Source organism: Aquila chrysaetos, chromosome 9, assembly GCF_900496995.4.
Source record: "Aquila chrysaetos chrysaetos chromosome 9, bAquChr1.4, whole genome shotgun sequence".
In the NCBI taxonomy this organism is placed as follows: domain Eukaryota; kingdom Metazoa; phylum Chordata; class Aves; order Accipitriformes; family Accipitridae; genus Aquila; species Aquila chrysaetos.
The window spans coordinates 23368548-23382242 of NC_044012.1; the positions used below are offsets into that span (position 1 = coordinate 23368548).

At 45.8% G+C, this 13695-nt stretch overlaps 1 protein-coding gene across 13 annotated transcripts in view; it reads right to left on the reverse strand.

Moving 5' to 3' along the window:
• NLRC5 (NLR family CARD domain containing 5) overlaps positions 1 to 13695 on the reverse strand; it is a 59902-nt gene that overhangs the window by 6317 nt on the left and 39890 nt on the right. For 11 of the 13 annotated variants that reach the window (XR_005933155.1, XM_041125835.1, XM_030026142.1 and 8 more), the window contains 20 exons: positions 13622 to 13684; positions 12858 to 12941; positions 12290 to 12373; positions 11604 to 11693; positions 10709 to 10774; positions 10123 to 10206; positions 9942 to 10025; positions 9251 to 9337; positions 8724 to 8804; positions 8070 to 8153; positions 7590 to 7673; positions 6852 to 6935; positions 6094 to 6177; positions 5918 to 6001; positions 5129 to 5212; positions 4095 to 4178; positions 3135 to 3218; positions 1961 to 2044; positions 693 to 776; positions 441 to 524 (listed from right to left, as the gene is read on the reverse strand). Coding sequence is in view for 12 of the 13 variants with exons in the window: in XM_041125835.1 (XP_040981769.1) it covers positions 441 to 524; positions 693 to 776; positions 1961 to 2044; positions 3135 to 3218; positions 4095 to 4178; positions 5129 to 5212; positions 5918 to 6001; positions 6094 to 6177; positions 6852 to 6935; positions 7590 to 7673; positions 8070 to 8153; positions 8724 to 8804; positions 9251 to 9337; positions 9942 to 10025; positions 10123 to 10206; positions 10709 to 10774; positions 11604 to 11693; positions 12290 to 12373; positions 12858 to 12941; positions 13622 to 13684 (1647 nt within the window). In the remaining variant the exon portion in view is untranslated. The remainder of the gene's footprint in view (positions 1 to 440; positions 525 to 692; positions 777 to 1960; positions 2045 to 3134; positions 3219 to 4094; positions 4179 to 5128; positions 5213 to 5917; positions 6002 to 6093; positions 6178 to 6851; positions 6936 to 7589; positions 7674 to 8069; positions 8154 to 8723; positions 8805 to 9250; positions 9338 to 9941; positions 10026 to 10122; positions 10207 to 10708; positions 10775 to 11603; positions 11694 to 12289; positions 12374 to 12857; positions 12942 to 13621; positions 13685 to 13695) is intronic. The other 2 variants (XM_041125843.1, XM_041125841.1) reach the window with 2 other exon arrangements.

Genomic DNA, 13695 nt, shown 5'->3' on the forward strand with positions numbered 1-13695 from the left:
TGAGCTCTCAATTCAGCCTCTACAATTACACAGAGAAGCTCCTGCTCTGCTCTGAGAGCCAACTGTGGCCATCTTTAAAAAAATGGAGGCAAGACTTGGACCATGGAGAACACGATGCGGAATCTGTCCTGCCTCGCAAAGCAGATGCTGAAAGACCGAGGATAATGGGCAGAGTTTGAAGATGAGCATTTTCCTCCATATTCTGTTCAGCTCTTCACATTCAGCTTCCAATAAGTTGCTAGTTATACCAGGAAATTTTTAGGAGTAAATTGAGTTAATTAGTAAATTACTAGTAAATTTATCACTAAGAATTACTTAGTGGCAAGTATCAATAAGTATTTAGCAGGATCAGAAGTATACTGCAGTTGAAAACAGGAGCGGACATTAAACCAAGAGCGACCTGTATGTTGAAGGGCCTCCCCATCCATTCCCACACTCACATTATCTCCTCCATGGAAGGACATTGTCGGAAGCCGTAAGAAAGTGATTTTGAAGCATCATCAGTGACTCCACAGAGTTTCAAGCTGAAGCAGCAGGGAGAGAAAAAACAGAGGGCACAATGTGCTGGTGCCAGAACCAGTGGGGAATACGGCACCAGCATCAGCACCGTCTGCTGCACTCCCACCCTGGCAATGCTACAAACAAAGCCAGCCATGCTCTGCCCCAGCAGCCTTCAGTGCCTGGGTACTCACTCGATCTTCCGGAGGTGTTCAAAGCATGGCAGCCCCTCGGACAGGGCATGGATACTTCCTTCCCCAAGGTCATTTTCTGATAAACTGTAAGAGTAATAGAGAAGCTTTGAGTTGCCGCAGAAAAAGCAGGTACAGTCAGAGAAAAGCCACCACCAAAACATAACTATGTGAATTAGCAAGTCAATAACTAGAACCCAGACTAAGTGAGGACTCTAGACAGCAGGGACAAGCCAGATCGGCACATGGCAACTTAGGGTCAACTCCTTGCTTGGTAAAATGGAAATGACAGCCCTGCTCTAACTTGCAATGTAAGTCCATTCAGCAGTGAATTGCTTGCAGACACTAATGTGGGGTTATATCAATGGCCAAGACTGTCAGACCTGCAGCACATCATGTGTTGCATGCGAAACTGGAAATAACAAGTTATACTGGAGTTAATGACTGGTGTGACTTGAGAGGAAATGTCGGTAAGGGAGAGTGGGAAGAAGACATGGCTCTCAAAGACTCAGGGGGCAGCAGTAACTGCCTTCCAGCCTTTATCAGGGTGTGCTGCTCTGTTCTCATCTACCAGCAAACACAAGCCATGGCAATACCTCTGCTGCTCTCACATCTCTCACACTTCAATGACCAATACCCTAATTCATCTTGTTATCTAAGACTAGACTAGAATAGAATAGAATAGCATAGAATAACTTCAGTTGGAAGGGACCTACAGTGATCATCTAGTCCAACTGCCTGACCAATTCAGGGCTGACCAAAAGCTAAAGCATGTTGTTAAGGGCATTGTCCAAATAATAAATAAATAAATAACAATAATAAAACACATAACAAACGTATCACAATAAATAAACACATAACAAAGACCAGTAGCATCAAGGATGCGGCAGAAAGAGTTAATTCACATCACTTCCATTCTTTCAGTTCCATATTCAGAAATTCTACTGCTCCCCAGGTTACTGCATACAGTAGTTCAAAGGCACGTGGCTACATGAAGCTTTGCAAACAGCACTGGCAGACAAGGTTTAACATCTAAAATGATCCAAGCTGCCCCACAGGCAGTGCACTGCAGTGACGTTCAGAGAGTGTCTCCTCTCATCCTACAAAAAGTGTCTAGGACGGGTGGAGGGATTGCCCTCTGCAGAGTCACCCTGAGCATGGAAAAAGCCTACCTGACAGCCTCAGGCCTGTGAGCTGAAATGATTCCCACCTGCAGAGTGATACCAGTCCATATGTTTGGCACCATCCCAAGTGCACCTGCCATGGCCTACCTTATCTCTTCTAGCAGCCCACACACCACCAGGGCTCTGGCCAGCTCCATCCCTCCTGCTGGCCCAATGTTATTGTTCTGCAAGCTAACAAAAGAAACATAAGCATTGGAGGATTATTTTAGAATAAAGCTGTAACAAAAGCTCATATTTAACTTGCTAGGAAGGTAACCACTACATCTTCTGAATGAGCACCCGGTGCTGGTAATAACCTGGGATCCTTGTAGATTAGTCTTAACGAAGGGGCCTGGAAAACAGGGAGGCAACAGTGGGGGCCAGCAATGTGGCTAGCATGTCACATGGCTCCTGCTGCTGGCAGTGACACCTGGGCTAAGGACATGCAAGTCCAGTAGATTTGCCGATGCTCACAACAAAGGAGCACAGTCAGCCAGTTGTTGCAAAAGCAAAGGCTGCATAGTACCACCGGGAGTCTGTCTCCAGCTCTGTGCACATGGGATCACTTTGAGATGAGTGAGGAACGGCCTTAAGAACAAAGAGTGGATGTGACCTCATGTCTGCAGATTTCCCAACACCTTTCCAGTGAGACAAGAACCTACCCAGAGGACTGAAGTCTCCCACCACTGGGATTCCTCATCTAAGATATCTTTTGATGAAACCTTAGACACAGGCTGGAAAACATACCACTAGGCTAACTGAGCCCAGTGAGATCTTCCAGCTCACCAATTTCTTGCTTTGCTACTGTAAAACAGTATGAGAAAGTCCTACATGTTAGAGCCCTGGAAAGACTCCCATAAAAGGTTTAAAAATATAATACCACTGAGTTCAGTGAGAAAAATGACTCAGAGGTGCCTGCACAAAACAGTGAGGGACTACAAAAGGTGCTCATATTTATGCTTACATTACACCAGAACAAGAGGACAGCCACAGGCATTAGGAGCTAACATACTCAAAACCAATTTTAAGGGTTATTTTACTGTATATACAGTGCCTGGTTCATCTCTAAAGTTAACGCTGCAAGAGATTATGCAAGAATAGTTGATGTGACTTGAAGCAACAGAGTAATTGTGGAGGGTTTCTCAATCCTGAGACACTTAAAATAATGTCTAAACAGGAGACCAGTGCACCACTGCAGTCTACGCCTTTTTCCATGCTTTCTTCAACCATCCCACATATTCCCAGGATATCCAGCTTTCCTGGGGCAGAGGCTGACACTTACTGCAGGATCCTGAGGTTGGTCATGTGAGGCAGACAGAGGGCAAGTTTTACTGCTGTCCTGTCTCCAAAAACATTCCTTGACAGTCTGGAAGGAGCAGAAATGAAATGTTACTGACAGTGAACTACAGAGCCTCATTCCTCACCTGTGTGTCACCCATATGTATCTGTGACCTCCATTCCATGTGCATTGGGACTATGCTGAAAGGAACTAATGTCCATGATTCAAAGGACACTAGAAATGGGAGGAAAGAAAAACGAGGTTTTGTAATCCTGCAGTAGGAGTTAAACAGGGAAGTAAAACTGACTTCCACTTCTCAGGAGCACACTGATCTCCCTTCCTGACTAGGTTGTCCTGAGCTGAAATTACACCAAAATTGCACTTTTTAATACTTGCCCTTAGTCCAGTATGCTGTAATCTGAAGGTTATATGAATAGCTCCAACATTTTAACTGTAACAGAAATAACTTCTTCTGATTTGGTATTATTTTATTATTTTATTTCTTTAATATGGCAGTGACACGTTTGTTCTATAAACCAGTCTGCAATGGAACAACTGATAATAAATCTGGCCGAGTAAAGACTCTATCTGTCATCTTCCCTCCATCTTTGCAGCCATATAGATTGATGCTGATTTCTTAGGCAACACAGGCACTGCACAGCCCATATGCCTGTGACACTATTAAATAGCCTGTGACTGCTATTAAACAGCAGATTCATCTCTTCCCCACTGATGCAGTCTGTATGGTTCTTGGGAATCTCCAAGAGATTGCAGTGAACAAGCAATCCCCAAACCTCCCAAACCCAGCACCACACATCCCATGTAGCTATGAGTTTTTACCCTGCACTCGTAATAATCAGTGGTAGAAATGGTTTTGGCGTTATTGGAGCCAGATTAGATGTGGTTTCTTTGCCTTGATTTTTGCCCAGCTTCCTGAAGAGACATTGGAAATGACACACTTACAGTAACTCCTCGATGTGCTTGCAATAGGCAAGAGCTTCCATCAGCTTTTCCCCTCCAGCAGGACTAGGACTGTTCCCTGAAAGGCTAAAATAAGCATGAAAGACTCTCAGTGACTGAGTAAGAAGCAGAACATACCAGCTTAAGATATTTCACTGTTTGCCTGGCATGATGGGAGACTTGGGTCACTGCATCAATGGGCTACACAGGGCTGCAGTGGTGTGTTCAGAGACACAGGTCTCTGGAAAATGGCCTGGGGATTTGTAGTGTTTTTTTGTCAAGTACTGAGTCACTCCTGCCCCTGCAGGTACTGGGGGGAAGGAACAGTTTTCCCTCTCCCAGACAGAACTGGGGATTTCCTTTTCTTGTTCAAGTAATTTCCAGGTTTTTATTTCAAGAAATTACACAGCATACCCCAGAGCTGAGCCTAACAAACAGCCTGGATGCTCTAATTTCTGTTCCCTTGGAGAAGGGCCAGTTTGAATTCACATCTCTCAGAGAGAGCCTTGTCTAGAGACTGTGTCCTCGTTTTGACAAATTCTCAATTTCACCTCTATATCCACTAGTAAAAGAAAGCAGTGTAGCAACACTGGGGGCCACCATGCTGGGAACCCTACATAGCCCGAGGAAAGGTGCTGCGTGGATATGAGACTTGTATGATTCCCCACAAGCTTGCAGATTTACTTTCCAGGACACAACTGAGCCAGAGATCTCCCCATTCAAACAGCTAGCGAAGGCTGGCAAATGCCCACTGCTGTGTCTGGGGGTGACTCCACAAGGACATGGCTGTAAACTTCACTCTCTGAGAGTCTCTGCACTGGCAGAAAGAGTAATTGCCAGTCCCAGCCGTACATGGGAGGGCAGCAGAGGGAACACCTTCCATTGGTTTGGTAGACTTTGTATCAGGTCTTCAGTGACATTGAAAACTGGAAGATGGAACACTGTATAAATGAAGGCGGCAAAGGGCTTCTTATGCAGGCTTCCCCACCAACTGTGGGCATAAGCGAAATCGCTGCAAACAAAACAAAGGGACTCACTCGATTCTCTTCAGGTTCTGCATTTCCAGCAGGACAGCAGCTAAATTCATCAGGCCTGGATCTCCAATGTTGTTGTGGCTTAAACTTTAAAGAAGAGAAGAAAGGCTGTGTTTTAAAGGAAAATGCTAAGCACCAGGCAAAGTATGAGATCTTACTTAATGTCTCCCATCTGCTGGATGACACCTCTGACCTTGGCAGCAGAATCAAAAGAGCTGCTTGTCCCAACTACCTCATGAAAGACTAATAGCTGTTAATAAGGCATTAAAAAAATTTGCAAAGAACAATCAAAATCACTGGATCTTGTTAATAGGTGCAAAATTACTTCAGCCGGAATACCAAGACAGGCAACGGGTCGTCATTATTTTCCAAACTATTACAGTGGAGAATGCACATCATCTGGCTAGACAGAGGAAAAAAAGCAGAGCAACCCTGGGGTTGGCTCTAGATTCAGATCTTTTCAGAGTGGGGAAGTACTGGGTCTAAGGCTCTCCCAGGAGAGAAGGGGACCTCTGGCCCTGTTCTGGATCCCAGGGATTCCAGGGAAGATTTACATCCAGGGGCTGGTTAATCCATTTTCTACATGACTGCAGCAGACTGGGGTTAGACCAAATTCTCCTCTTCTGAACATCAAGCTCCAATTTCCTCTAGCCCAAGGTACCTCATACATGGCATTTTGTAACCTCCCTGTTTTTGTTACAACGTCGTGTATAAGCACATCTGGGTCTCTGCAAATGTTGACACTAGTGGTCACCTCTGCTGACGAGAGACTGCAAGAAAGAAGAAACTTACTTGATTTCCTCCATGTAGTGCATATTCCTCAAGGCTTCCGTGAGTCTGGAGCAGCCATCATTACTAATATTGTTATGGTTCAAGCTGGAAACAACATCCCCAGGAAAATGGACATTAAGATGCTGTTATTCAGTATCACAAGCCGGGCTAGGGGCAAGCTGCAGTCACATACTTACATAAGCCTTTTCAGAGATGGCATTTTATGAAATCCCAGCACAAGCTTAGGAATGGCAGCACTGCTGAGTTCCATGTAGCCCAGGCTAAAAGATGAAATAACACAGGAACAACTAACTACCCACAGGCAGTCATGCGAGCACTCGGAGCACAGGAGAGCAGAAAAAGGGTGGAAGAGAAGTGGGAGTGTATTCTAGTCCCTGTGAATAGTTTTCAATTTTGTTCGCTAAGGCAATTCTACTGGACGTGTTTGGATCCTGATAAAATACCAAGAGAATCCCAAACTTCTGGAGCAAGAACCCAGCCTGTCATGGAGCAAGGTGCCACGGTGACCACAAGATGGCAAAGCTCTCACAACAGCGGCACTTCATAACAGAAGGATGCCTCACATGTAGGTGGCTGGAAAAGCCATCTCTGTGTGCAGGCCACCTGATCATCCTCCCTGAGTAAAATGCTGGCTCTGGGATTGCTGCACGGGAAACACTGCCTCCCAGCTGGGAAAAGATCCATGCAAAAACCACTACCAAAACACTTGATTTCTCCACTGGATATTCCCTGCCACAGACTACTGATCTCTATCTCTCTCACTCATTGTTCATTGCAAATAAAAAGGAATTGTTGCTTCTTCCCTATCTGAGGTCCTCCAGCCATCAGGAAAACTACATCCATCCATAGTAGAGGCAGAAGAGAGGCTGCAGTTTAACTAAAGCTTCTGAAAAGACCTGACAGACTCTGGACAGCCTGGTAACAACACACTCACTTGAGCTCTTCAATGGCCTGGCAATTCTGCAAGCCTGTGATCAGGTAATCAATTCCAGTTGGCATAATACTGCTAGAGGTCAGCCTGCAAAACAGCAAGGATCAAATAAGGTCAGGTCTTAGCACACTTAGAGAGAGGAGTTTACTTCATTGACAGACAAGCTGCCCTGTCCCAAACCCCAGCCAGTATAGACATCAGGGACCAGTAAATTTGAGAGATTTCCACACCTCCCATGCACAGGACTACAAGGACGAGGTAGTTCAGAGATGTTCACATGATGTACATGTACCAAACAGCACAGTCCCTGCCTGGGCCAACCAACCCCCAGCATTTCACTGGGCAGAGATGCCCTTTATAAGCCTGTCTCTCACTTACAGGCAGTTGAAGAGGGCTGTGAAAAGGACTGAATGCTATTCATACCAGAAAAACCTCTTTTACACAGTAGGGTAGTATAAACTTACCTACAATGTAAACAAGAGCCAAGGTCTCAGTCTCAAATTGCTTTCACTTCAAAAAAGGGGAGAGGAAAAAACCTCAAGACATGCACATGGTGCCCCTATAACCACCTTCAGCATGAACTACAGAGAGCTGTTGAGTTTACAACCTAGACAAGGCTCAGGAGAGATCACAGAGCTCATGGCCATATTCCAGACAAAGCGTGTTTCAGAGAGGATCAGGGCGAGGCACAGGGTTGAGCAAATGACAAAGATGTGGAAAAGACCACAGCCGGGGACATACCCAAACTTCTTCAGCTCTGGAAGAGGTAGCAAAATCCTGACTAGCATTTCTGCTTCATCATTGTGGAGCTCAACATGAGACCATCTGCAAGAACAGAACAACAGATCTGGGTTATGTCCACTGATGACGAAAGGTCTGTATCAAGCCCACAACTAAAGCATAGTGGTGCTGGGACATTGAAGAAGTGTCACGACATTGATACTTGGCGAGGTCCCATGGGAGCTCCCAGCCATGACAAGAGAGGATGGGTTATCTGGGCACAGGGGAGAGATTTAGATGCCTTCAAAGAATATCCCAGGAAGCCACTAGGTCTATGGGTCTTTTCTATTTTCCATCAAAACACTCTAAGTATGGGACCCAGAGGGCAAGGACTGCAACCTTGCACTGGCCTCTCCCCTGCCCTGATGTGTGCTCTCCTGCACACACAAAGTCAAGCTACTACCTTCCCAAAAAAATCCTCTACAATGCCTGTCAACTCACCTCAATTCCTGAAGCTGAGCACATTTTTCACGAACCCTTTGGTAGAAGCAAGCATGCTTGATTCCTGGCTTGTACAGATGCAATCTGCAGGATACAAACACACAACACAACTGTCAGTGATGATCAGCAGACACCCACTGCAGCGTCTGGTGCCCCTTAGGGCCAGGCTTAGGAACAGATCAGAGCTTTGCAAGTGCCCTCCCTGGCCTCTCCTGCTATGTTCCATCTACACCACAGTCCACTATAGAGAAACACAGCCCATCCCCAACGGCACGAGAAGACAGTTGCTGCCTTCTTCAGCTACACAAAGGGAAAAAGACACTAAGGCTGTTCTCTCTCTACACATTCATGCAGAAGCCAGCATGTCTTAAGAGTCTTCAAAGTGCTCGTGTCTCCTGAGTGCTCCTGAGTGCTCCTGGTCCTGTGGGGAAGGTAGGTAGATTTTTTTTACCTCATGCAGGTCCAGTATGGGCCTGGAGGAGGGTGGTCCAAAAGACACATGCACGTGAATAAGGTTCCTTCCGGACACCTGGCACAGAGGCACTCTGAGATTGAACCATGGAGACTAGAGCCTCAGACACTCTGAAGATGTTTTTCATACCATGATGAGTTTCAGAACAAGCAGAAAATAGGGACAAATAGTCACTTTCTCACCTGCTAACGACTGATTCCACCTTCTCCAGGCAGTGTGGGAACTTTACGCCTAATTGGAAGAGGGTTTTATCTTTACATATCCTGAAAAGGTAGAGATTAGAGAACACCATAAGCCTATGAACTCCTGAGGGAAAGCAAATGCTGTTTTCCAGGAGAAAACTCAGGACTGGATGGCACAGGACTATGCTGGTGCATGAATCCTAACCACCCATCTCTGAAGAGGTCTGCAATATTTAAACTAGCTCCAAAGCCAGCCTAATCTGGGCACCTTTTCTCCCAAGGGAGACCAGGAACATGGTCTCCTTTCTGCTACACCTACTAATGTGTGCGACCACAAACCTTCTAAGCAATTCTACCCACCAGACATTTGGGTCAAACTTGCTTCAAGTTGGCTAATGGCTTACAAATGCACTGGACACAGAGAATAAAGAACAGAAGAGCAAGTGCTGGCTCCAATACCATGTCCTTAAAAGTATTAGGCTAAAAGAAAATATCTAAAAGTTACCAGAACTTGAGGTGCTACTTACGTAATCTCAGTTATGTTTCCACAGGCCTGGACAGCCAGCTCCAGAAGGTTTGTGACGCTTTCTTTACCTACCCATGGCTCCTCTATGCTGCAAAGCAGAATATAGGCACCTTTGCTTTATTTGCATGCACGGATCCATCTCTGCCTCTGTCAGCTGAGTGCTCAGCACTCTCATATACACAGATAGGCTGCTTTGCTCATCAGAGTAAGGTCTACATAGTAAACAGGGTGCAAACTGGGAACAGAGAAGCAGCCCAGCTTCCCTGCAGAGGAGGACACAAACATCAACATCCCTCCTGCCTGCCTACCACTGACAGCAATGAAAGGGAGCCTGGCCCTTGTGTTCTAATGCAACACATTTTGGAGAAATGAAGAATTTGTTACCCAGGTGAACTGTGGGATGCTCTGGCAAGGACACAGTAGGAATGTGTTCACCAGAATTAGCAGCCTTCTTTGTAAAGCAGGTAGAGGTTTGCAGAAGCAGCACAGTTTATGGCCACAGCTTTACATGATGTTTAGTAGAAATCAAGGAGATAAAGCCGAAATACCAGTAACTTAGAGTCACCCATAGGAATTTCTCAGGCCAATGCTACCTGTCTTTGGAAGAAGCACAATTCACTTTTGGTTTTGATGAAAGGAGATCTTAGAGGATTCAGACCAGCCTCAGATCTAAAACTGCAGTGACACAGTACCTGATTTTCAGAGGACCCGGATTTTTCCTCAGTGAATGCAGAAGCCTTTCTGCAGCTTGGACTGTCACGTTGTTATTTGAGGATCTAGAACCAAAGGTCATTGTAATAAACGGCTTGCAAACAAGCAAGATACACAGATAGGTCCCAACACCCAGATAGGTCCAAGCAGCCATTAACTCACATGTACTCTGTCAGACCAGTACACTTCTCCAGGAGCAAGCACAACTTTTCCAAGTGCTCTGGCTGAAAGTTGCACTCTGCGAGTCTGAAAGGATGTGAAAGACAACAGTCTTAGTTCCTTACAAACAGTTCAGGCTTTCTGACCCAGAAATCTCAGGCATCACACCCTTTCCCCACAGAGAAAGAAGGATGGCACCAAAACCTTAAATGCCTTGCAGGGCTTCCAAAAAAGATTGTGACAACACTTCAAAAGCATCTGTTGAGATGTTCTGATACAGCATATGTGTATGCTAATGGTGCAGCTTTTTTTGCAGCACCCTGTCCTGTGACAGGGACTGTAGGCATGCCTACAGGTTCCTAGCTGAAGAACAGTCAGTGGGGAAGCAGTGAGAGAAAGGGATGTGGGATTCTCTGTGATGTGAGAAAGCTCTTCTCAGAAGGTGAACCAAAGGAAATGTATTATCTATTAGTGTAAAATATCACCATGCCAGGAGCTAGGAGCTGCAAGAAGTTTTGTCTGCCTTGTCCCTAGAAAAGGGACACCACCTTTGTCAAAGAAATCACCAAAAAAAAATCTGTACCATTACCTCAAAAACTTTCTCGGATCATCTCTGCTTGTCAACTTGATGATTAAAGTTGCTTTGGAGCACAAACTGCACAGAGAAGACACGTGAGTGTAAGATTTGGAGGGAAAATGACAATTTTTCCCAGTGGTCAGAATCTAATAATACATCAAAGGGCACAAAGCAACACAGCGCAGCAGTGCCAGAGGTACCTGGCCCAGGTCACCTCTCCCTACAATAAACCAGCCCAGGGAAATGCTTCAACAATGTTTTGCTAATGCTAAATTGGCATAAGGCAGCACTGGTGGTTGGAGAAGCAATCCTGATCTGCCCTGTTTTTGTCTGCCTCCTTCTGTCTCTGCCAAGCTCTGGGGAGAGCTAAAACAGGAGATTGATCTGCTTTAAAATAGCCCAAAAGATTCAGCACTCACATTTAACTGCAGGAATTAATGGAAGTGACCCTGGTTAAATTTGGTTCACGACAGACCAACTGGTCTATGTGAACATAAACTCTGATAAGGTCAGATCTGCAGCACGGTCCAGCCTTGTGACAAGCAGTTCATGCCAGTGCAACAAGCCCAGAACCCATGGGCTATTTTTGCCAGAGAGGAAAGGAGATGAAGACACAAATCCAAGTAAAGAACATCGGAAATTGCTTTCAACAGACTCACTCTGAAACCTGTGTCTTTATACACAAAAATGACTTGGCCCTGTGGAATAACAGTTCTGCTAGCTTCCTCCTTGGCAGCTATGTTTGGCCAGTAGAAACGGACATAAACAAAAGCTTTGCATGCACTTATACATAAAGGCAGTTGAAAACATGGCCCTCATCATTATTACCTGAAGATAACAACCTTTATGATAATTAAGAGAAAAACATGCAGGGAAGAATCAGAAATTAGTGAGGAGAAACACACACCTAACTTCAACTTCAGTAGTATTTCCAGATGTGGCAAAGGCATTTACGAGATGCAGAACTCCATCCTGAGAAATCCTATTATGGCTGAGACTGCACAGAAGAGAAGGAAGGTTTTTCAGGTGTTAAGCGTCAGGGTTGTCCCCAGGCTCCTCAGCCACAGAGGTGAAATTCAAGTTGGCACCAAGGGCAGAGCACTTTGTGGGGTGCTGGGCCCATTCAGCTGTGCTAAATGTACCAAACCCCTCCAAGACACAGCGCTGATGACTTGGGTGACACAGCCAACTTCCAGCTTGCACTCCAACTGCTGGAGTAGTTGCTTCCCCACCAGAAAGGGAAAGCAAGAGGCTGGCCTAGGGCACAGCTAAGCTCACAGCACCTACAGGCCTTGAGTTATTCAAAGAAGACAACGTACCCAGAAGTGATGAACTGAAAACTCAGGGGACTGGGTCAACTTCTGTCACACTACCCCGCTCTGGGCCTTGTTACCTCCTGCTGATGCTAATAGAAAGACTTTTACTTACTTCAGCAGGTTTTGGGTCAGACCCTGAGTCACCCTGGCCTGGAGGTCTTGAGCTGTGGTCTCCCAAGCAAGTGGGAGTGGGCAAGAAGCATGAAACCAGCTTCAGGGAGGATCACGTGAACACCTTTCTGCTAGGGCACCTCAGATTCACAGTATGTTTTCTTACTTGAGGGAACAGGTAACAGGCACTTGATGCAAGTGGTCCAAGAGGCACCTCAGGCCTTCATCTCCCAGCTGATTCCTGGAGAGACTGAAAGGTAAAAGAACAAGGTGGCCAACTAAAACTCAGCCTTTTAAGCAGCAATGCTCCTCTGAGAAGCTTTGAAGAAAAAAGTCGACCCTCCTGGACTTAAATCCCAGCTCAGCCATTACAGGTCCGTCTAAAACAAACTGCTACCCTACAAAACTACCTCATGCATAAGCTCCAGAGCAAGCTCAAATGAAGAGCTCTGAACACAAGCTCAGAGCAGAGCTCAGATGAAGCAACAAATGCCTCAAAACAGCCACAGAGTGAAAATCCCAAGGAAGTCATCCCACCAGCTCAAGCCCTCTTAAAATGTATGTATAAAGGACCTGTATGATTACTAAACAATTTTGTTTCTAAATAGTCTGAACGAGCACACATACACATGCAGACAGGCTGGGAAACCCCAGGCAATGCTGAACCATGCCAACCCAGCTCTCCCTCAGTGACTCCTGTTCAAGGTCATGGTAACAAACCAAGCCCCACTTACTCTACTTCTGCCAGCCACCCATGCTGTTCCAGGACTCTGCAGAGCTCATCTATCTGCCCTTGACCAATGGCACAGTCCGTCAGCCTGCATATGAGACAGCAAGAGAGTTAAAGCATGGCCGGCAACCAGGCTCAGCCTGAGCAGTGACAGCTGCCCACCAGAAGTTGCATTTTTACACCAGTCTCCATGCAACATTCACTGAGATGAATGCCCTTAGCTGGGCCAGTGGTTGATACTTCTCGTAACACCTCTCTGAGGTTAGTAATGACAAACCCCAGGTTATAAGTGGGAAACAGATCTTTTGACATTTTTTGCCATCTCCTTGGTGCCTAAATGGTGACATGTTACAGTCTTCTTTACAGGGGCACCATCACTCCCAGAGAGGTCACAGACACGTATCCCATACACATCACACTGATGCTCATATGGAGATTATGACCCAGAATTTGAGGCACACATTTGGAAAATGCGGTGGCTAGGGCTCAATTCAGTAGCTTGTGCAGCAGAATTTGGTGCCACTCAAGATGGCCCTTAGTCCAGTGGCCACTCAAGAAAGGCGCGCGCCTCTGCCATCTCAATGCATCCAAATGGTACCGAGTTGCACTTAGGCAGCTGAACCGAGCCCCAAGACTTCAGCTACTAGCCCAAGCTCCTTGACTACCAGCCCATGAGTTCTTCACAGAAGAGGAGATTTGGCTACCTACACTAATGTTTCAAACCTAATCAAAACAAGTGAATTATGATTAAGTGTTTTATGCCAGTACCTGCAGGATGTCTTTTGGCTTTGTATGCTTGCTCCTAAATGCAAAAAAGCATTTTCACTTGACCTGAAGCAAAC